Source organism: Phalacrocorax aristotelis, chromosome 26 (genome assembly GCF_949628215.1).
Source record: "Phalacrocorax aristotelis chromosome 26, bGulAri2.1, whole genome shotgun sequence".
Lineage (NCBI taxonomy): Eukaryota > Metazoa > Chordata > Aves > Suliformes > Phalacrocoracidae > Phalacrocorax > Phalacrocorax aristotelis.
This window is the reverse complement of record NC_134301.1, coordinates 2,845,278-2,867,154: the sequence shown is the minus strand read 5'-3', so window position 1 is coordinate 2,867,154 and position 21,877 is coordinate 2,845,278. Positions and strand designations below refer to the sequence as shown.

General features: G+C 70.8%; 3 protein-coding genes and 1 non-coding gene across 5 annotated transcripts; 1 reads left to right on the top strand and 3 right to left on the bottom strand.

The window, feature by feature from the left end:
* Window positions 1–289: 289 nt before the first annotated feature.
* TRNAS-CGA (transfer RNA serine (anticodon CGA)) lies at window positions 290–371 on the bottom strand. Its single transcript has one exon. It is a non-coding gene; the product is annotated as a tRNA-Ser (tRNA).
* Window positions 372–636: 265 nt separating this feature from the next.
* SMARCC2 (SWI/SNF related BAF chromatin remodeling complex subunit C2) lies at window positions 637–9,253 on the top strand. Its single transcript, XM_075075928.1, is given in 34 exon segments — window positions 637–801; window positions 998–1,117; window positions 2,008–2,025; window positions 2,027–2,094; window positions 2,421–2,502; window positions 2,584–2,676; window positions 2,774–2,824; window positions 2,826–2,844; window positions 2,983–3,052; window positions 3,174–3,223; window positions 3,226–3,248; window positions 3,338–3,469; window positions 3,567–3,682; window positions 3,803–3,927; window positions 4,035–4,094; window positions 4,184–4,221; window positions 4,480–4,610; window positions 4,708–4,779; window positions 4,869–4,982; window positions 5,078–5,231; window positions 5,363–5,455; window positions 5,689–5,808; window positions 5,876–5,938; window positions 6,016–6,274; window positions 6,655–6,816; window positions 6,901–6,965; window positions 7,065–7,194; window positions 7,294–7,460; window positions 7,542–7,676; window positions 7,768–8,031; window positions 8,033–8,081; window positions 8,190–8,561; window positions 8,776–8,783; window positions 8,786–9,253. Coding segments are annotated over 34 exon segments (3,750 nt in total). The 5' UTR covers window positions 637–690; the 3' UTR covers window positions 9,002–9,253.
* A 54-nt stretch (window positions 9,254–9,307) lies between these two features.
* MYL6 (myosin light chain 6) lies at window positions 9,308–11,945 on the bottom strand. 2 transcript variants are annotated; one of them, XM_075075930.1, is made up of 7 exons: window positions 11,827–11,945; window positions 11,531–11,558; window positions 10,676–10,819; window positions 10,414–10,587; window positions 10,101–10,178; window positions 9,953–9,991; window positions 9,308–9,527 (listed from the first exon to the last, which is right to left on the bottom strand). In XM_075075930.1, exons 1-6 carry the CDS (start codon window positions 11,827–11,829, stop codon window positions 9,963–9,965), a joined length of 456 nt encoding a protein of 151 aa, XP_074932031.1. In that variant the 5' UTR covers window positions 11,830–11,945; the 3' UTR covers window positions 9,308–9,527; window positions 9,953–9,962. The 2 variants fall into 2 exon arrangements, with proteins under 2 accessions (XP_074932031.1, XP_074932030.1); XM_075075929.1 differs by lacking the exon at window positions 9,953–9,991 and having other exon boundaries at window positions 11,827–11,938.
* Window positions 11,946–13,343: 1,398 nt separating this feature from the next.
* On the bottom strand, window positions 13,344–21,440 carry ESYT1 (extended synaptotagmin 1). The gene is given in 35 exon segments (XM_075075931.1): window positions 13,344–13,786; window positions 13,914–13,963; window positions 14,035–14,140; window positions 14,223–14,354; window positions 14,433–14,531; window positions 14,737–14,876; window positions 14,967–15,113; window positions 15,203–15,289; window positions 15,366–15,437; window positions 15,528–15,623; window positions 15,850–15,939; window positions 16,030–16,078; window positions 16,160–16,242; window positions 16,432–16,608; window positions 17,008–17,139; window positions 17,216–17,365; window positions 17,564–17,650; window positions 17,762–17,833; window positions 17,919–17,945; window positions 17,947–18,012; window positions 18,131–18,220; window positions 18,285–18,333; window positions 18,424–18,506; window positions 18,723–18,899; window positions 18,980–19,103; window positions 19,189–19,225; window positions 19,228–19,243; window positions 19,360–19,427; window positions 19,430–19,448; window positions 19,570–19,641; window positions 19,784–19,861; window positions 19,944–20,078; window positions 20,245–20,286; window positions 21,158–21,400; window positions 21,402–21,440. Coding segments are annotated over 35 exon segments (3,153 nt in total). The 5' UTR covers window positions 21,426–21,440; the 3' UTR covers window positions 13,344–13,752.
* Window positions 21,441–21,877: the final 437 nt, after the last annotated feature.

Here is a 21,877-nt window from a genome sequence, read left to right as displayed (position 1 = left end):
GGGACCCTCCCCGGGAGGGCCGGGCCCCCCCGAACCCCTCTGGGGGGTGGGTGAGGGTCTCAGGGAGGCTCCAGGCACGGGGCGTGGTGGGGGGTGGCATGTCTCCATGCCCAGCTCTGCAGCCCCCCCCCCCCCCCCCGAGGCACGGTCCCCGAAAAGTGCCGCCCCCCCCCGCCCCCAGGGGCCCGCTGCTAAAAGAGCGGGTACCGGGCACGGGAGGTTCCCCCCCCGGTGCGACCAGGCCTCCCCCGCCGCGCCACCCGCGAGTCCCCGCAAAAACGGGTATTGGCGTCACGGACAGGATTCGAACCTGTGCGGGGAAACCCCATTGGATTTCGAGTCCAACGCCTTAACCACTCGGCCACCGTGACTCCCGCGCCACCCTACGCCGCGCTCCGCCTAGACCGGGCCCCGCCGCCGCGCGCCCCGCCCCGCCCCTCCCGCCGCCGCTCCCGGCCCGGCCCCCGCACCGGGACCACCCCACGGCGCGAGGGTGGGGGTGGGGGGGGGCGGCCCCGCCGAGCGCCCGGCCCGGCAGGGGGCGCCGCCGCCCGGTACCGAGCGGGCGGGAGAACGCGGGGCGGGGCCGGCAGGGGGCGGCAGAGCGGGCGCGGCGCGGGGCGGGGCCGGCAGGGGGCGGCAGAGCGGGCGCGGCGCGGCGCGGCGGGAGGCGGCCCGGCCCGCTCGAAGATGGCGGTGCGGAAGAAGGACGGCGGCCCCAACGTCAAGTACTACGAGGCCTCGGACACCGTCAGCCAGTTCGACAACGTCCGCCTCTGGCTCGGCAAGAACTACAAGAAGGTAGGCCGCGGCGGGGGGCGGGGGGCGCCGGCACCGGCCCCCCGCCCCGCCGGGCCCGGCCTGTCACGGCCCCGCCGCCGCCATCGCCGCCCCCGCCCCCCCCCCCCCCCCCCCCCCGCCGCTTCCCCCCGGGCCCTGCCCCGGCGGCGGCGCTGACCCCCCCCGCCCCCCCACCCCCCCCCCCCCCCCCCCGCAGTACATCCAGGCCGAGCCCCCCACCAACAAGTCGCTGTCGAGCCTGGTGGTGCAGCTGCTGCAGTTCCAGGAGGAGGTCTTCGGCAAGCACGTCAGCAACGCGCCCCTCACCAAGCTGCCGGTGAGCCCCCGCCGGGGCGGGCAGCCGGCGGGGACGGGGACGGGGGACACGGCGGGGCAGGGGCGCGCTCCGGCGGGGGACGCGGTGCGGCGACACCCGGGGACAAGGCCCCGATCAGGGGCAGCGCCCCAGAGACGTGGGGGGCAGCGCCCCAGAGATGAGGGAACAGCAGCCCGATGACCCCGGACAGCGCCGCGGTGACCCAGGCACAAGGCCCCGATGAGCCGGGGTCAGCGCCCCGAAGGCGCGGGGACAAGGGCTGAGCGGGGACGGTGCCCCAAAGACCCGGGGACGAGGCCCCGGGGACAGCGCCCGACCACGGACAGCACCCGGTCACCCGGGGACGGTGTCCCAGCGTGGCACAGCGCCCTGCTCAGGGGTGGTGCCCCGGGGTCCTGGGGTCAGTGCCCCGTGACACTCGGGCACCGTCCCACTAGGAGCTGCCCCCCAGGCGGGGTTCGGGCCCCGGCAACCAGGGGACAGCGTCCCGCCAGGGAGAGGGTCCCGCCAGGGAGAGGGTCCTGCCAGGGGACAGCACCCCAGCACCGGGGACAGGGCCCCGACCACGGACAGCACCCCAAGGGACCGTCGACAGCACCTTATAGATGTGGGGACGCCGTGCCAGGGACCCCAGGACAGCACCCCATGGACGTGGGGACAGCGTCCCTACACAGGGACAGGTCCCCAAGCAGGGACAGTGCCCCAACACCCCAGGGACTGCATCCCAACCCACGGACAGCCCGACAAAGGGCACCCCGATGAGGGGATTGCACCCCGACATGGGGATGGCACCCTGACGAGGGGGTGGCACCCTGCCCAGCTCCCCACCATGCCAGGGACGCAGCCCACCCCTTGTGGCCGCCTCCCCCAACCTTTTCTTCCCGTTACAGATAAAATGCTTCTTGGATTTTCAAGGCGGGAGGAGCCCTGTGCCACATCCTGGCAGCGGCCTATAAATTCAAGAGCGACCAAGGATGGTGAGTGCCGCCTGTGCCCGCTGGGTCTGGGGAGGTCCTGGGAGCGGGAGGGGGGCCGAGCTGGGGGTCACAGAGCCAGGGGGCGGGGGTGGTCCCCTCCTCGGGAACGCCCTGGGTGGCCTCGGCCAGGGTCTGCACGGGGGTGAGCTCTTTGTATGTCACTCACCTCCACAGCAAGCAGGTGCTGTGGCACATTCCCCCCCGCCCCAACCGTGGACCCCTGATGGGGTTCAGGCGCGTGTCCCCCCCAATCCCCCAGGCTTTGGCTGCTGACGAGGAGACCTGAGCTGTGGCTTTCATGAGAGTCGCTCTTTTCTTCCAATAAGGCGGCGTTTCGATTTCCAGAATCCCTCGCGGATGGACCGCAACGTGGAGATGTTCATGACCATCGAGAAATCCCTGGTGCAGGTAAGAGGCGCTGCCCCTGCCCCACCCTGGGACCCCCCTGTCCCCCCACCCGCTCACTGCTCTGCTCTTCTCCTTCCCCAGAACAACTGCCTGGCCCGGCCCAACATCTTCCTGCACCAGGAGATTGAGCCCAAGCTGCTGAGCAAGCTGAAAGACATCGTCAAGAGGCACCAGGTCAGTGGCAGCACCAGGGTGGGGGGCACAGGGGGGGCCCATGCGACACCTTGTCCCGGCAGTCAGCCCTGGACCAGCTCCCCTGCTCTCCTCGCAGGGCACGGTGACCGAGGACAAGAGCAACGCATCCCACATCGTCTGCCCTGTCCCCCGGGAACCTGGAGGAAGGTGGGTCCAAGCTCTTGATGAAACACTGGTGGGGGAGTGGTGTTTGGGGGGGTCCAGAGCTGTGCGCAGCCTCACGGGTGGCTCTTGGTGCGACGGCGGGTCATGCTCAGTGCCGGCCCCGCTCCGTGTCTCCCGCAGAGGAGTGGGTCCGGCCGGTCATGAAGCGCGACAAGCAGGTCTTGCTGCACTGGGGCTACTACCCCGACAGGTGAGGGGTCCCGGGTGGGGGCTGTGGGGGCACGGCTGAAGCCTGATGGAGCTCCCCTCTGCCCATGGGGTGCCCGTACTGCTGTGGGTGTCACTCTCGCGCCGTCCTTCTGTGCCCGCAGCTACGACACCTGGATCCCCGCCAGCGAAATTGAGGCCTCCGTGGAGGACGCTCAACGCCGGAGAAGCCCCGGAAGGTAACGGGGGTGCCCCAGGCTGAGATGGCGGCTGCAGCCCCCTCCCCTGCCCGCTGGCTGCCTGACACACCCACACCCCTGCCCGGCAGGTCCACGCCAAGTGGATCCTGGACACGGACACCTTCAACGAGTGGATGAATGAGGAGGACTACGAGGTGACGGATGAGAAAAGCCCCGTCGCCCGCAGGAAGAAGATCTCAGCCAAGACGCTGACGGACGAGGTCAGAGCGGGGCCGCAAAACCACGGGGGGTGAAGATGAGGGTCTCTGCTTGGCCGTCCCACTCGGCTGCACCCAGTGACCCCCCATGTCCCCCCAGGTGAACAGCCCCGACTCTGACCGGCGGGACAAGAAGGGGGGCAACTACAAGAAGCGAAAGCGCTCGCCCTCCCCCTCGCCCACCCCAGAAGCCAAGAAGAAGAACGCAAAGAAGGGGTGAGCCTGGGCTTGGGGGGGGTGGCAGGGTCGGATCCAGCCCTGGAGTGGGGGCTGTGGGGAGCCTGGCCCTGGGGTGCGGTGGTGACTGGGACATGGGGGGGGTCTCTCCCTTTGCAGACCCTCCACCCCCTACAATAAATCCAAGCGTGGGCACCGTGAGGAGGAGCAGGAGGACCTGACGAAGGACATGGACGAGCCCTCGCCTGTCCCCAATGTGGAGGAGGTCACCCTGCCCAAGACAGGTCAGGCTGGGGGGCCAGCAGGCACCCTGTGGGGTCCCCCCATCACGAGCGTGGGCTGCGTGGGGGCCCGTCCTTGGGGTGCTCAGCATCGCTTCCCTCCGCTGCAGTCAACACCAAGAAGGACTCGGAGTCTGCGCCCGTCAAGGGGGGCACCATGACGGACCTGGGTGAGTCCGAGCCGCCGAGGCCGAGCGCCACGGCAGGTCCCCCGGCACCGCAGACCCGGCAGTGCCCAAAACCGCCCTCTCCCTTCCAGATGAGCAGGAAGATGAGAGCATGGAGACGGCCGGCAAGGTGAGTCGTGCTCCTCCAGGGAAGGTGTCCCCACCCCAGCACAGGGGTCACCGTTGCTGGATGGCCACCTCTTTATCTCTCTTCTCTTGTTACCTCTCTTGAGTAGAAAAGGCCCCTTTCTGCCCTTCCCTTTGCCCCTGGGGCTGCAGGCGGCTTTGCCCTGGGCCGTTGGCCTCATCCTGCCCTCAGTGAGGATGAGGAAGGGTGCCAAAGCAGGGCTCAGGATCCCCTTGCCCATGTGGTGCTGGTCTCTGGTAGGATGAGGAAGAGAATGGCACTGGGAGCAAGGGGGAGCAGGCCAAGAACCCCGACCTGCACGAGGACAACGTGACGGAGCAGACCCACCACATCATCATCCCCAGCTACGCCGCCTGGTTCGACTACAACAGGTACGGGAGGGCCGAGGATGAGGACGGCGCCCCGAGGCACCAGCCCGACGGTGCGGGGCCGCCGGGCCGGGCCCTCCCCAAGCGTCTCATCTTGCAGCGTCCACGCCATCGAGCGCCGAGCCCTGCCGGAGTTCTTCAATGGCAAGAATAAATCCAAGACCCCCGAAATGTGAGGCTGAACCCCGACACACACTTCCCCGTCCCTCCCGGTGCCGGCGGGGCCGCGGCCGGCGCTGACACCTCGCCATTCTCCCCCAGATACTTGGCTTACCGCAACTTCATGATCGACACGTACCGGCTGAACCCGCAGGAGTACCTGACCTCCACGGCGTGCCGCCGCAACCTGGCCGGGGACGTCTGTGCCATCATGCGGTGGGTCCGGGGCTAGCGGGGTGATGGGGGGCATCCGTTTGGCACCGTGGGGCTGGCGGAGGGACCGGCAGGGTCTGAGCCCCGGCTCTCCGCAGGGTCCATGCCTTCCTGGAGCAGTGGGGCCTCATCAACTACCAGGTGGATGCTGAGAGCCGGCCCACCCCCATGGGCCCCCCGCCGACCTCCCACTTCCACGTCCTGGCTGATACGCCCTCAGGGCTGGTGCCGCTGCAGCCCAAGACGCCCCAGGTGGGTGTGCGGGGGCAGCAGCTCCTCGCCCAGCCGCGTCCCCCCTCTGCCTTCCCCCGGTCCCCGCGGGGGCCGGGCGCGGGGTGGGGTGGGGGGGTGGGGGGATCGCACAGCTTCGATCCGTGCCTCAGGGCCGGCAGAGCGACGGCGACGCCAAGACGGGCCGCAAGAGCAAAGAGATCGAAGACCTCGTCACCGAGACGGTGAAGGGGAAGCCGGAGCTGGTAGGCGGCTTCTTGGGGTCCGTCCCCCCGCCGCTGGCCGAGGAAGGCTCCTTCCCTCCTCCCCCTCGCGCCCCGCATGCCGCCCTGCCCCGGGGAGCAGGGACGCGGGGGGGACACCGTGACGAGATGGGGCATGAAGGCTTCTCTGGGATGGGGGGGGTGGGGAAACGGGCATCCTCGCGGCCTGTCCCCCGTGGCCACGTCCCCAGCGTCCCCTCTCCTCCCCCCAGCAGCAGACCTCGGCCTCGCAGCAGATGCTGAACTTCCCCGACAAGAGCAAGGAGAAGCCGGCCGACATGCAGAACTTCGGCCTCCGCACTGACATGTACACCAAGAAGAATGTCCCCTCCAAGGTGGGCACCCGCCGTCCCAGTCGCCGTCCCCCTGCCCGCTGCCGCTCACCCCTCTCTCCCCCCGCAGAGCAAAGCCGCCGCCAGCGCCACGCGGGAGTGGACGGAGCAGGAGACGCTGCTGCTGCTGGAGGTGAGTGGGGGGTCCACAGCGAGGGGGGGGATGGGGCTGCCGGACCCCGCTGACACCCCCCCTGCTCCATCCCACAGGCCCTGGAGATGTACAAGGATGACTGGAACAAGGTGTCGGAGCACGTGGGCAGCCGGACGCAGGACGAGTGCATCCTGCACTTCCTGCGGCTGCCCATCGAGGACCCCTACCTGGAGGACTCGGAGGCGTCCCTGGGGCCGCTGGCCTACCAGCCCATCCCCTTCAGCCAGTCCGGCAACCCCGTCATGAGCACCGTCGCCTTCCTGGCCTCCGTCGTCGACCCCCGCGTCGCCTCCGCCGCCGCCAAGTCGGCTCTGGGTAAGGCAGCCCCTCCGCTGGGGGGGCCTGGCTGGGTCCTGGGGGTCTGTGGGGAGAAGGATGGGTCCTACAGGGAGACGGGCTGGGTGCTATGGGGAGAGGGATGGGTCCTGTAGGCCCTATAGGATCCTGTAGGAGTCCTGTAGGGGAACAGGATGAGACCTATGGGGACAGGATGACTCATGAGGTGATGGGGTGAGTCTATAGAGCATCCTACAGAGAGGCAGAGGAAGGCCGATGTGGAGATGGGGGTGTGACCTCTCGGGGATGTGACGAGCCCCCCGTGAGGGCTATACAAAGCTGAGGCCCAGGGCTGGCTCCGCGGGGCGGTGGGGGCCCCACTGCCGGCCCCGCTGACGCCCCACGGCGCTGCCCCGCAGAGGAGTTCTCCAAGATGAAGGAGGAGGTGCCCACGGCCTTGGTGGAGGCCCACGTCCGCAAGGTGGAGGAGGCGGCCAAGGTGACGGGCAAGGCCGACCCCGCGTTTGGGCTGGAGAGCAGCGGCATCGCCGGCACCACCTCCGACGAGCCTGAGCGGATAGGTGAGGCGGGCTCCGTGTGATGAGTTTGTCGGGTCTGGGGTGGGCAGCAGTGGGGGGGGCCTGACCCTGCACTTGTGTTCCCAGAGGAGAGCGGCGCGGAGGAGGCGCGGGCGGAGGCGCAGCCGGCGGAGGAGAAGAAGGATGCGAAGGTAGCGGCTGGCCCACGGAGGGGGGTGCGGGGCGGGGTGGGGGCCGGGGAGGGCGGCCAGCGCAGGGACTCAGCGGCCGCGGGGCCGGTCCCTCCCCAGGAGCCCCGGGACGGTGCCGCTGAGGAGGAGGCAAAGGAGAAGCCTGGGGACGCGCCCAAGAAGGAGGAGGAGAAGGGGAAGGAGGTGGAGGGCGAGAAGGAGCCCGACAAGGGGGATGGCGATGGAACAGGTGAGTTGGGGCGGCGGAGCCCTGGCTGGGCTGGGGGGATGCTGACCCCACCCCCCCCCATGGCCCTGCCCCACTGACATGGCCTCCACCCTGCCGCAGGGGAGCCGGAGAAGGAGAAGGAGGCGAAGGAGGGGCCAGACGAGGTGCCCAAGGAGCCACCGGAGCCCGAGGCCGAGCGTAAGGCCAAGGTGGAGCGGGACATCGGCGAAGGGAACCTCTCCACTGCCGCCGCCGCCGCCCTGGCCGCCGCTGCTGTGAAGGCCAAGGTGAGGGGCTGGGGTCGGGGCTGGGGGGCGGGCGGCGCAGCACGGGTGCAGGGGCTGAACCCCCTGGTCCCCTCCTCGCAGCACTTGGCGGCTGTGGAGGAGCGTAAGATCAAGTCGCTGGTGGCGCTGCTGGTGGAGACGCAGATGAAGAAGCTGGAGATCAAACTGCGGCACTTCGAGGAGCTGGAGACCATCATGGACCGGGAGCGCGAGGCTGTGAGTGATGGGGAGGGGGAGCTGGGCGCTTGCCCCCGCTCCAGCAGCCCCTGCTGACCCCCCCCCACCCTGCCGCCGTGTCCCCCCCCAGCTGGAATACCAGCGGCAGCAGCTGCTGGCGGACCGCCAGGCCTTCCACATGGAGCAGCTGAAGTACGCGGAGATGCGCGCCCGCCAGCAGCACTTCCAGCACCTCCAGCAGCAGCAGCAGCAGCAGCCGCCCCCGCTGCCGCCGGGGGCCCAGCCCCTGCCTGCCGGTGCCCCCCTGGCCCCCGCCGCCCACCCGCTGGGCGCGCCGCCCGCCCCCGCCATGGTGGCCCCCGCCGAGCCCATGGGGCAGCCGCTGCCCGGGGCCCCCCCCGCCGCAGCCGCCCCCGCCGCCGGGCGCCCCGGCCGTCCCGCACGGTGAGTCGGGGTGCCGAGGGCTGGGGCGGGGGGTGAGGGTGTGTGGGGAGGGTGTCAACACCGGGATCTCGGTGCTGATGCCCCCCTCCCCGCCCTCTCTCCCCACAGCCCCGGCGCCATTCCCCGGGCAGCAGCCGCCGTCCCAGAGCCTGGCTGGGAGCCTCGGTGGCAGCGGCCACCCCGCCGTGCCTGGTAATGCGCCCGCGGCCCTGCCCTTCGGATTGCCTCCATCCGCCATCCCATTTAGCATGGCTAACCCCCCCGCCGAGCCCCTCGGCGCCACCTTCCCCGCTAACCCGCCCGCCCTCCCGCTGCATGGGGCCCTCGCCAGCAGCATGCCGTCCGGGGGGCTGCCCCCCCCCACCCACCCACCCGGCCTGGCCCTGCCGCACCTCGCGGGGGGCTCGGCCGCCGCGCACAGCCCCGCCATCGTGGCCGCCGTGCAGGGAAGCCTCCTTCCCAACCCCGGCCTTCTCGCAGGTGAGACATGGGGGGGGGCGTGGGGGGCCACCGGGGACGGGGACGGGTGGGAACCCACCGGGAGTGGCTCAGGGAGGGGGGCACCCACTCGCGGGCATGGGGCTGGGCGGGGGAGGCTCAACCCTTCCTGGGAGCTGTGGGGCAAGAGGTGCTCATGCACCCCCTTGCCCCCCCCAGATGTGACCCCCCCCACCTCTCTTTTCTCTCCCTGCAGACCAAGGCCCCCCCCTGCAGACGGACCCCATCGCGCCCAGCCCCAGCACGGCCACCCCCGTCCCCCCCACGCAGTGAGCCCCCGCCGGGGCCGAGGATGCCGCAGCCCCCCCACCCCGCCGCCACCACCGGCCCGGGGAGACCGGCCCCTCCCGCTCCCGCAAGGCGCCCCAAAGGAAGCCCCCCCCCAGACCCCCGACCCCTCCAGCTTTGGTATTTTTTTATGATTGTCCCAGATTTTATTTAAGTGTTGGTCTCCCCGGGCAGGCGGGGGGACCCTGCTCCCCCCCGGCTATTTATGAGACAGCTCCAATCCCACCTGGCACATGGGCATTTCCCCCCAAACCCTCAGCTCTGTCTCAGTTGTCTCCCCCCCCATTGTTTTTGGGTTTTTGGTTTTTTTTTGTGTGTTTTTTTTTTTTTTTAAAGAAAAACCAACAAAAATAAAATTCCAAGTCCCCGGGGCGGGAAGAAACAGCCTCGTGGTGCAGGGTCTGTCTTGGGGCGGGGGGCAGAAGCGCATGGACCCAGCGTCACCTTTCTGACACTTTATTTGATGCCGTGGAGCAATAATTTAGCCGGTGGGGCTGGGGGGGAGGAGGGCTGGGGAGGGGAGGGGGGGCTTGTAGGGGTGGCAGGAAAATGAGGGAAAAGGCACAAAACCCAGAGTGATGGGGGCAGGGATGGGGGGGGGGGGGGGGCTGCACGACGACACGAGGGGTCTTCAACCGCTCAGCACCATCCGGACCAGCTCTGTGGAGAGAATGGGGGGGATGCAGTGAGGTGGGGGTCTGCCGGGACCCCCAGCCCTCGTCCCAGAGAGAGAGGCAGGAAAACCAAAGTCAAATGGCTGAAGAGCGCAGGGAGGAACCAGCGTCGCTGCAGCCCCGGCCCAACATCGCTGCCCTCGCTGCCGGGGGGGGCTCCACCGGCCCCCCCCCCCCCCCACCCCCACACCAGCACCCATGTCCCGGCCCCGGCGCACAGGGGGGCTCCATGCAGAGGGGCATGCGGGGCAGGGGGGAGGGGGGAAGGCTGCACCAAGGGCGAGAGCGCAAACCAGGCGGCCTTTTTTTTTTTTTTTCTCTTTTTTTTTTAAAAAAAAAAGACACCACGGAAAAAATAGGAAGGAAAAAAAAAAACTGTAAGTAACTGAGGGGAGCGGGGGGGAGGCGTACCCCTGCGGCGTCACCCTGACAAGATGTGTCTCACAAACGCTGGGAGGAAGGAAGGAGACATGATGGTCAGGGAGGGAGTGGGGCCGCGGCCAAGCCCCGCCAGGACCCCCCCAGCACCCCCGGGACCCCCAGGACCCCCGGCCCTCACCTTCGTAGTTGATGCAACCGTTGCTGTCCTCGTGCCCGGCCACCAGCTGCTCCACCTCCTCCTCCGTCATCTTCTCGCCTGCAGGACAGCCCGCGTCACCCCGGGGTGATGGGGGGACACGCCGGGGTCCCCGGGCCTTGTGGGCCTTTTGGGGTGGGGGTGCGTCAGGAGATGGCCGGGGGATTGCAGAACTGGCTGGGAGATCGTGGGGTCCCTGGGGCTGGCTGGGCTTTGGGGGTCCTCAGGGGCGGCCAAGGGGTCCCTGAGAGCTCGCAGTGATTCGGGGACCCGGGTGGGGGGCTGTGACGCTCACCCAGGGTGACGAGGACGTGGCGGATCTCGGCCCCCATGACGGTGCCGTTGCCCTCCTTGTCGAAGACCCGCAGCCCCTCCACGTAGTCCTCGAAGCAGCCCTGGTCCTTGTTCTTGGCGATGGTCTGCATCATGGGCAGGAACTGCTCGAAGTTCAGCGTCTTCACGTTCATCTCTGCGGGAGAGAGGCCGTGGGCTGGGGCCGGGGGGGCCTGGGGAGTCCGGGGGGGGTGAGAACGACGACACACGGGACCCCCACTCACCATCGCTCTTGGGGTTGCCCAGCACCTTCATGACCTCGGCGTTGGTGGGGTTCTGGCCCAGCGCCCGCATCACGTCCCCGCACTGGCTGTACAGGATCTTCCCATCCCCCGTGCGGTCGAAGAGCTGGAACGCCTCCTTGAACTCTGCCGGACCCCCCCCCCCCGCACCCCGCGTCAGCACCTCCGGGACCCCCGATGCACGGGGGACACCCCCGTCCCGACGCATCGGGATCCCCCCCCCGATAGGCCTCCCATCCCGCGGGACGCTGCATCCACAGACCCCGCACCAATGGGACCCCCGCAGCCTGCGCCCCTGGGACCCCACACCTTGGGGACCCCGTTACCTGGCCCCTCCCCGCCCCCTCCCGGGTCGGGTTTCGGTTCCGGGCGGGATCCGGTTTCCCGGTGGAACCCGACGCCGGGCGCGGCCGGGATGCTGCCGCCTCCGCCCCCCCCACCCCCAAAGCGGACCCAGGCGTCCGGGCCGCTCCCGCCCCCCCCCCCGGGAAGGAACCCGGGCGTCCGGGCCCCCCCCCCCCCCCGCAGGAATGCGCGGCCCGGCCCCGTGCTGTGCCCATATAAGGGCAAATGGCGCAAGAAGGGACCGCGCCCCCCCCCGCCCCGCACCCCTCCGGGCCCGGCCCCGCATCCCTCTCCCGCACCCCACCCCGCACCACCACCACCCCCCCGCACGAGCGGCCCCGCCCGGCGAGACTTTGCCCCGGGAAAGGCCCCGCCCGCGGCCGCGCAGGAAGCGCTGGGGGCGGCGGGGCCGGTCCGGGGAGGGGGGTCGTGCCCGGTACCGGGGGGGGGGTGGGGGGCAGTGGGGGCCCGTGCCCGGTGCCAGTCACTCACCCGCAGTCTGCTCCTCCGAGAAGTCGCACTGCGGGGAGAGCGCGGCGGTCAGCGGGGACCGGCACCGGCCGCGCCGTCGGGGACGGCGCTAGGGGCCGCGCCCGGTGCCCGCCGAGCCGCCGCCGAGCCCCTCCCGCGCCCCGCGCCCCCCGCCCCGCCAAGCCCCCGGCCCCCGCCGCGCCGCGTCCCGCCGCCCCCGCATCCGCCCCCGCATCCCCCCCCGCGCATCCCCCGCCCGCGGCAGCCGGAGCCGGTCCCTGTGCCCGCTGCCCGCTGCCCGCTGCCCGGTGCCCCACCATGGCGGCGGCCGCTCCCGTCCCGGTTCTGGGCCGCGCACCGCGGGCGGGCGCTTTCTACCGCCCGGCGTCACCGCCCGTCATTGGCCGCGCGCCGGCTGCGTCACCGCGCGCTAATTAGGCGGTGCATTATGCATGAGGGGGCGGGGAGAGGAGAGGCCACGCCCCTTCTCCCGGGGGGGATTTTTTGTCTATAGATGGGCACGGAGAGGGGCGGGGGGGGGGGGGGGGGGGCATCACCACGGGCACCCCAGTGATGGCAGCCCACGGGGCGCACCCCGAGGGCCACACCCCATGGAGGGCACCCCACCGGGGACACCCCCACGGGGGACACCCCCCCCACCCACGGGGGACACTGTGGGGTCCCGGCCCTGGGACCAGCCTGACCTCGGGGGGCTGCTGAAGACGGGACGCACGGTGGGGCCGAGGTGGGGGGGGGGGGGCGGAACCAGGTGAGGCGGGGTGGTCGCCCCTTGCTCAGCCCCCGCCCAGCGGTGCAGACCCCGGTAAGGCGCGGCTCATCAGCTCCCGAAAATCCGGCCTAAACCTGAGCCCAGGCAGGCCCCAACCGAGCCCCCTGGGGGACGTAGTTAGGCCGAAGCAAGAAGCCGTCACCCACTCGCAGCGAAATATTAGAGGGCTTAATTCTGTGGCTCCTTTATATTACAGAAGCGTGAACATTTTCGCTGTCCCATGGGGCCTTCCTCCCTCCTCACCCTCATTTATCCACCCAAACAGCCCCAAGGGTGCGCCGCGGCCACGAACGGTGCAAAGATACGTGGGGATGGGGCGCGGGGGGCTTCACACCAGCTGTAAAATCAGAGCATGGGGGTAACTCAGGGGAGCTCCTTCTCCGCCGGCCCGAGACCCCCCCCCCGCATCGCCTTTGACCCGGCGCGGGCTGCCGGACCACCGAGCAGGTCGTATCCTCCTTCCCCCGAGTTCATGGCTCTTGCTCTACCGATTTCTGCCTTATTATGTGTTGGGCTTAACTAGACGGGTTAAAATAAGTTGCTTAAGGGCAGTGGAAAATTAATAATTTGTGGTATATGTTAAGGGCCTGGCGACCCGCCAGCGAAGCGCCGTTACGGACAGACCCTGCCTCGCTGCAGGCATCAGTGCAGGACCAACGCCCCCCCCCCCCCCCCCCAGGGGACACCGCAGTGGGGACACCCCAACGGGCAACACCCCCCAACCCCCCCACACGGGGGACATCCAAAGGACCTGGAGGCAGCATCTCGGGGTGGGGGGACACACACCCCCGCAAAGGGCAGCCCGATGGGGACCCCATGACAGCCATTCCCTGGGGTCGCACCCACCAGGGACCCCATGGTGGGGACACAGCCGGGGGGGGGAACATCCCAATGACCATCCCCCCCCATGGGAGACACCCCACTAGGGACATGACGAGGGGGAGTGCCCCATGGGGGACCCCCATGGGAGTACATCACACAGGGGGGCGGGATGCTGCAGACCCCCAGGCTCCCACCGGGACCCCCAGGACCACACGAAGCCACTGCTGTCTCCTCCCTCCTTTATTAGTGGGGGGAGGGGACACAGGGCCGCAGCCCCAGGAAGGCAGCGAGGGGGTCGGCGCGGCGGTGGCACGGCGGTGGCACAGCGGTGGCGGCAGCGGCTCTAACAAAAGCGTCTCCCCGGGGGGGGACCCGGGGGGCACGACCCCAGGCCGGGCCCCCCCACGCCCAGAGGCTCCTCGGGGGGTGAAAGGCACGAGGTATGTAACAGTCTGGGGGGGGGGCGCAGGGGGGGGCCGAGCCTGGCCCCCACCTGGTGTGTCTTTGGTCAGTGGCGAGGCGGGGGGCGGTGGGGGGGCAGCAGGAGTAGTGGGGGGGGCTCACTCCCCCCCCTCCCTCCACACTGCCCCAGGCACGGCACGAAATGGGGGCCCGTGGGGGGGGCCCAGCTCTAGGGGCTGCTCCGCTCCTCCCGCAGGTCATACCTGGGGGGAGGAGGGAGAGGGGTTAAGGGGCAGAAGGGGGATATGCCCCCCCACCTCTGAGACACCCACTGGGATCCCTCCAAACCTCCCACCCCCCAGGACCGTGCCCCCCAGCCCCCCGACTCACCAGTGGGTTCCCCCCTTGGACAGATCCACCTGCGCCAGGTCCAGATGAAGCTGGGGGAGAGAAAAGGCTCAGAGGGGCTCCCTGCCCCACCCCCACCCTGACTCCCCCAGACCCCCCCTACCTTCCCCAGCACCTCCTTTTCCCGCGACATGAAGGACAGGGTGGATTTGACATGAGCTTCCAGCTTGCGCCGCGAGGCTTCCTCGAGGGACATGTCCCACTCAAACCTGGGGAGACTGGGCTGTACTGGGCCGTACTGGGCGGCACCGGGCGGCACCGGGCAGGCGTCCCCCCCCGTTTCCCCCCCACCTCTCATTGAAGTCAGGGTTGAGGGTCTTCTTCTGCACGCTGGTCTTCCTCTTGGTGCCGCGGCTGCGGTCGGGCAGCAGCACCAGGGACACGTAGGGGTCGGGCAGCTCCTTCGACACCGGCTTCAGCTTCCTGGGGGGGGACACACACGACTCAGCGGGGGGGTCCCAGCCCCGAGCACCCCACCTGCCACCCCACCGGCAGCCTCACCTGCAGGCGTGGACGATGGCCACCAGCTTGCGCTCATCCCCGTGGTACCAGAGCGAGAGCTGCAGCCGGCCCAGGGGACCCTCCGCCGGCTCCGGGGGGCTGCGGGGGCAGAGGGTCAGTGCCCCCCTTGGGCCCCCGGCATGGCGGGGGCTCGGCCCTGGGCTCCCCGGGGCGGGCTCACGCTCTGACCCTCCGTCCTGGCTGCGGGTTTGCAACCGGAGCAGACACAGGGACGGGGGCTGGATGCAATGTGGGGACGGGGGCTGGATGCTCCCGGGGGGGCTCATGCCCCCCCCAAACCTACCTGTCAGCTGGAAGCAGGCGCTGGCGCAGCCCCCCGGCCCCGCTCTCCTCCTCATCTGCCTCCGCGGGCTTTGGGGCAGCATCCCCCCCATCTGGGGACACGCTGCTGGCCCCCGTCTCCGCCTGCTGTGACACCAGGACCTGGGGTGGGAGCAGGGTGGGTGAGGAGGGTCCCAACCCCCCCCCCCCCCCCCAACCTGCCCCCCACCGCCCCCGCACCCCGTCACTCACCCCCAGCTGCACCCGCAGCAGGACCTGGGTGCTGGGTCCCCCCCGGGCCAGCAGGAACCAGCCGTCCAGCACCAGCCCCTCCGAGGCCAGGAGCTGGGTCAGGGGCAGGCTGAGGGCGCCGAGGAGCTGCCCCCCCTCCTCCTTCACCTGCAGGCACAGGCGGCTCAGCACCCTGGGACCGGACCCCCGCGGGGGGACGGGACCCCCACCATGGGGACGGGACCCGGGGCCGAGACCTGCAGCTCCAGTGACTCCACGTGGGGCCGCTTGATGAGGAAGGAGAAGCCTTCGTCCCACACAGGCTCAGCAGTCGGGGTGCAGGTCTGGGGGCAAGAGAGCGGGTGAGAGATGCCCCCCCCCCATTCCCCCCAGCCCCCCCCAGCCCCCCCCACATCTTACCTTGGTCTTGACGGAGACGTCGCGCACGGCCAGGCTGGCGAAGGCGGCGGGTGGCTTGGAGCCCTTCCGGAGCTGGGGGACAGCGGGTTGGGGGCGATGGGGGCGGCTGGGGGGTGCCCGGGGCAGGGCCGAGGGGCCCCCAGGCATGGGGCAGCCACTCACCGGGAGGTCGGCAGCTCGGTCCACGAAGACGGAGAGGAGAGCGGCCGAGAGCTCCTCACCCCGGGCAGGCTGCAGGAGGCTGTTGGTGTGTAGGACCTGGGGTGGGGGGCAGCGGGTGGGCTGGGGGTCCCACCATGGCGTGGGGGCACATGGGGACCCACGGGGCAGGGATGGGGATGGGGGATGCATGGGGAGGAGGATGGGCATGGCCACGGGGATGGGATGCACAGGATGGGGACGGGGATGGAGGGGGACGGGGATGCAGGGGGTCGGGGATGGGGAAGGGGCCAGCTGTGCCCCCCTCATCCTCGGGAGCCGTTACCTGCTCAAGGAGGGCAGCGCTGGGGCTGGGGGCCAGGGTCTCCAGCCGCACGTGCAGCCGCCCCGACTTCACCTCCTCCAGGGGCAGCCACTGGTGGGACAGGGAGGGTGGGTGAGACCCCCCCAGTGCAGCCCCCCCCTCCCCACCTCGGTGCAGCCCCCCCCTTGGCCCCTCTCCTACCTCATCCACGATGCGGTTGCCCAGCACCTGCCTCAGTGGCACCTTGCACCTGCGAGGGAGCAGCTGGTGAGGGCTGGGGGGGGGCCACCCCACAGCCCCCCGGCCCCCCCATACACCCCCCAGCACCCACCGGCCCAGGAAGTCGTCCTTGTCGATGTCCTTGTCGAAGAGGTCAAACTCCACGTCCTGCCCCGGGACGTTGTCCACGATCACCTGGGCAGGGAGAGGCATCACCCGTGGGGGCACCCCCAGATGCCTGGGTCCCCTCCCAGCCCCCTGCCTCAATATCCCCTCCTGGGGGGAGGAAACGGGACCCCCCCCCCCCCGACTGCAGCACATCCACGCCCACGGGGAGGATGCCCAGGCTGGGGGCAGTCGGGGTGCGGGGACCCCCCCCAGTACCTCGTAGACCTCGTTCCAGCGGGGGTTGAGGTCCTCCTTGATGACGCGGCTGCGGAAGACCCTCCCGGCCACCCGCACCTTGGCGTAGGGGTCGGAGCGGCCCCGCACCACCCCCTTGAAGAAGTTGTCTTTGGCGATCAGGTTCTCGGCCTCCAGGAGGTGGATCCGCAGCACTTGCTGGGGACACGGGGACGCGCCGGGCACTGGCACGGGGGGCTGCCGGGCACGTCCGGCCCCAAGCTCCCCCCAACCCCCTTCCTGCCATAGACACCCCCATCCTGCACCCCAGGACCACCCATCCTGCTCTCCAGGTCCCCCAGAGCCTCTTCCTGCCCCCCTGAGACCTCCCATCCTGCCCTCCCAGGACTCCCCCAGCTCCTGAGCCCCATCCTATGTCCCAGGACCCCCCATCCTGCTGCCCAGAGCCCCCCCAGCCCCATCCCACATTGCTCCCTCCCAGTCCCTCTCCAGCCCCCCCACCCCACCCCCCCCACCCCTGAGCCTCATCCTGCCCCCCCCCCCAAGCCCTCCAGCCCCCCCAGTGATGCCCTCCAGGGCCCCCCATCCCCTCCCAACCTCGGTGCCGAACCGGTGGTCGGGGCTGGCGTGGGTGGGCCGGTGGGTGCCGCCGGCGCTGGCCGGGGGGTCCGGCTGCCCTGGGGGGGGAGGGGTGGGGCCACTGTTCTCGGGGGCGTCGAGATAGAGCACCTGCAGGGCTGGGGATCAGTGGGGCGGGGGGGCAGCGGCAGAGCCTGCCCCCCCAGTCCCACCGAGCCCCCCTCACCCGCAGAACCAGCTTCATGTAGAGGCGGCTGCCGGGCCCCGAGTGCTGGAGCTGGAAGGGCTGGTCCAGCGTCAGCTCCGGGGCGTCGAGCAGGCGGGCGAGGGGCAGCGAGAGGGAGCCCAGGGTGCTCTGGCGGGGGTCGTCCTTCACCTGGGGGGCACTGGGCGTCATGGGGATCCGGGGGAAAGGGGGCAGCAGGGGGATGTGGGGCAGAAACGGGAATGTGGGGGGAGAAATGGGCTGCAGGATTTGGGTGGGAAACAGGGACAGGGATTTGGGGAGATATGGGGGGAAATGGGGCTGGGGAGATCTTGGTGGGTGTGAGGGGACACGGGGCTGGGGTCTTGCCTGGATGTCCACGTCCTGGTTCACAGGGTCGTGCAGGAAGAAGCGGAAAGCATCTTCCCAGACAGGAGCAGTCGTGTTATAGACCACCTGGGGGGGAGCGGGGTTAGACCCCTGCTGGCTGGCCAGGCCCCCGCCCCCCAGTGCCACCCCTGGGGGGCCACACCGGCATGGCTGCACCCCCAGCCTCCCCCAGCCCACCTTGCTCTCCCGTGTGACATCCTGCACTGAGACCTGCACCATGGGGTTGGGCTCCTTGCCTGTCTTCTTCATCTGCACAGAAATGGGGGGGTCCCACACAGCTCTGACCCCACAGAGCAGGGAACCCTGGCCCCCCCCCCCCCAGACCCCCACTCACGGGCAGCTCCTCAGCCCGGTCCAGGTTACACGACCAGGATGGCAGCTGATGGGGGATCGGGTTTGGTCACGATCGCCCGGTTCCTCTCCAAAACCTGAGGGGCGATGCCCAGGGAGGGGTTGTCCAGGGCAGACAGACATCCCGCCCCCCTGTGACCCCCCCAATCTGGGCTGAGACCTGGCAAACTCATCTCTGGGCTGAGCCCTGCTCACCTGCTCCAGTTTGGAGGTGTCGGACATGAGCGAGAGCCACTCCAGGCGCAGGTGGAGCCGCCCCTGGCCCCCCTCCTGCAGCGGGAACCACTGCGGGGGCAGAGGGGTCAGCACAGCCCCTGGCCCCCCCAGGACCCCCTGCCCCGGCACCCACCTCCTCCAGCACCCGGGCCTTCAGCACCTCCCCAAAATCCAGCTTCATCCTAGAGGGGTGTAGGAGAGGCTGTGAACTGCGGGGCTGGGGGGCAGCAGCCCCCCCAGCCGCTAACCCGGGGGTCCGGCCCCCCCCGCACCTGCCCAGGAGGTCGTCCTGGTCGGGGTCTTTGTCGAACAGCTCCACCTCCACCTCCTGCCCTGGCACCTCGTGCACGATGAACTGGGGGACAGGGTCAGCAGGGGGGTGGGCAGGGGGTCCCCCTGCTCAGCACAGCCAGGCTGGGGACCTCACGGGGGTCCCCGTGTCCAGCCTGGCTGGGGATGGGATGCTCCTGCCCCCACGGCCTGGCTGGGGATGCTTGGAGGGTCACTATGCCCACCCCCCCCACCCCAGCTTGTCTGGGGGTGGGGGCATAAGGAGGGGGGGGGGTCTCACCTCATAGACCTCATTCCAGGTGGGGTTGAGATTGTCGTCGATGACGCGGCTGGTGACGACCTGGGTGCCGACGCGCAGGACAGCGTAGGGGTCCGACTTGCCCTCCACCAGCCCCCCCATGAACCGGTCCTTCGACCGCAGGTCCCGGGCACCCCGGAGGTGCACCCGCACCACGCCCTGTGGGGGGGGGGGGTGTCAGCCGGGGGAGGGGGTCGGGGGGACAGCTGGACCCCCCGGGACCCCCAGCCAGCCCTTACCCGGGGCAGGGGGCAGCGGAGCTGGGCGGCCTCGTGCAGGTTGGGCACCAGCGGGACCAGGAGGCGGTTGGGCAGGACGAGGTAGGAGGAGATGGCGTCCATGATCATCGTGTCCGACATGGAGCTGCGGGGGGGGGGGGGGCACCGTCACGGGGAGGCCATGGATGCCATGGTCCCCCGGAAGACCCCGCAGCCGGGCTGGGGCTCACCTGAGCCCCGGGATGTCCAGCAGGTTGGTCATCCCGTCCAGTTGATGTCCAACGTCTGCGGGACGGGGGGCAGGAATGGGGTCAGGCAGGGGGGGCCAGACCCCAGCCACACCCTGTTTGGGGGGGGGGCCAGGGCTGCCGGTCCCTTCGGGGTGGGGGGGCGGTACTCACCGGGCGCCGGATGAAGAACATGGTGAGGGCCCCCACGATGGGGACGTCCCCAAGGAGGGGCTCCAGATGATCCGCAGCATCCCGTGGAGCTGGGGGGCGGGTGGGCGCAGCACTGAGACGTGACCCACCCGCGACAGCCACAGCCCCCACCCCGTCAGCTCCCCATGCCCCTAGCCCTGCTGCCCCCCAGCCGGGGCAGACCCCCCTCACCTGCATGCCCTTCACCCCCGCCTTGCAGAAGAACTTCTTCACCTCCACGTCGATCTGGACGTCACCACGTAGCTGCAGACCCGTAGCTGCAGAGATGGATGTAGGGATGGGGAGGGGTCTTCACCATGGCACCCCCCAGTCAGATGTAGGACGGGGGCTGGGTGTGCAGGGGACTGAGACCCGGCGCCTTCGCCACATGGGTGGCTCCAGCCACTCACCTGATGTTGAGGTCGAGCAGGATCTGCTTCTTGTGGGCGCCAGGGTGAGCCCTGACCCCCAGGACCCGGAGAGGCTGGGGGAGGAGGGGGCAGCGGTGAGCAAGGGGGTGGGGGGGGGCCATGGGGGGGCACCCCCACCCCCGAGGGGAGCCCTACCTTCTCGCCCATGTCCACCTTGGTGAAGGTGAAGGTCTGGAGGTGGGTGTTGGAGGCCCGGATGGACGGAGCGATGTTCTCCACCAGCAGCTTCTCCATGTACTGCCCGAAGAAGGGCCAGGCCTGGGCCAGGACCTGCCAGCAGCGGGACGGATGGATGGACGTACAGACAGACACAGCGGGATGGGAGGGAGGGAGGGAGGGATGGTGGAGGCGAGGTGGATGGAAGGATGCAGGAGGGATGGATGGAGGGAGGATGCAGGGAGGGATGCAGGGGCATACGGACAGACGGATGCCTCACCTTGTTCAGCCATTCTGCCCTCTCCACGTCCGGGAAGCTCACCTGGGGGCAGACAGACGGGCAGGGGGTGTTGTGAGGCCGGGGCCGGTGGGGTGGGAGCCTGGCTGCAGGTTTTGCCCCGGTGCCACGGCACGGCCCCACCCAGCCCCGTGCCTCAGTTTCCCCATGGGGCCAGGGAACCCTCCAGGGCCAGGCTTGGGGTGGGTGACATCCCCCCCCCAGCTACGACCAACATCTGGCAGCAGTTCCGGCCCCGCTGCCGAGCGTGGCCCCATCGTGGCCATTCCCAGGTGTCCCGAGAAGGGGTCCCGGCCCCCCCGGAACCACAGGGCAGGGGTTCTCGGCCCCCCCGCGCCTGCCCCAGCCCGCGGCCGGGCAGGAAGCGGCCCCCCCGGGCACGGTGACTCAGGGCCCGGCCCCAGCGCTGCCGGAAGCCCCGGGCGGGACCCAGGGGGGTTGTGGGGGGGTGACCCCACTGCGGGGGTCGAACAGGGGACTCCCACCGGGGGGGGGGGGGGAGGGTCAGCGGGGGGTGCGATGCAGCATCTTGGCGGTGGCGGGGGAACTTCAGCGGCGGAGGGGTGCGGGCAGGGGGATGCGGAGCAGCCTGTCCGGGGGGTCCCGGCCCCGGGGGTCCCGCCCGGCGGGAAGCTCAAGCGGGGCTCGGTGCAGTGTCGGGGGGGGGGGGGGGCGGGACCGCAGCAGCGGGGCCGGGGGCGGTGCGGCGTAGGGTGGGACGCGGGGGTCCCGCCCGGCCGGCGACGCCCAAGCGGGGTGCGGGGGGTAAGCGCGGTGCCGGGGGTCCCGCCCAGCGGAAGGGGGGGGGGGGGGGGGGGGGTGAGGGAGGGAGCAGCCCGAGCCGGCCCCGGTGCCGCCGGCGGGGATAACGGTGCGGCGGGCGGGCCCCGCTTACCCAGGCCGGCAGCTCTCCGCGGGCCGCGCCCAGCCCCGCGGCGGCGGCGCGCACGGCCGCCTCCTCGTCGTGCTGCAGGCGGGCGGCCAGCCGCATCCCGCGCTCCCGGGCGCGCCGCCGCCGCCGCCAGCCCGCGTAGAGCGCCAGGGCCAGCAGCAGCGCGCCCGCGCCCAGCCCCAGCAGCCCCGCGGCGTACGCGGGCAGCGCCCACAGCAGCCGCCGGCCCAGCGCGCCCAGCGCCGCCAGCCCCCGCGCCGCGCCGCTCCATCCCGCACCGCCGGCCCGCACGGCCCCGCGCTGCGCCCGGCCCCGCCCCCTGCTGCCTGCCCCGCCCCGCGCGCCCGGGGGGCGGGGCCTCGCCGGACCGCCCCGCCCCGCCCCGCGCCCCGCTGAGCGGAACCGAACTGAAGGGGCGTGGCGGAGATAGCCTGTGGGCGGGGCTGAAGAGAGGGGGCGTGGTGGAAGGACATTGTGGGCAGAGCCAAAGCGGGGGGGCGTGACCTACAAGCCTGTGGGCGGGGCCAAAGCGGGGGCGTGGCTGAGGGCGCTTGCGGGCGGAGCCAAAGCCAGGGGTCAGCTCCCATCTGCGCCCCCCCCCCCCCCCGGACCCCCCTCTCAGTCTGTCGTCATCCCCCCCCCCCCACACCGGTCCCTTTGCCAGGTCCCACCGGTTGCCCCTCCCCCCGCCCCGGGAGGGGACGGCGGCGCCGTGGGCAGGAG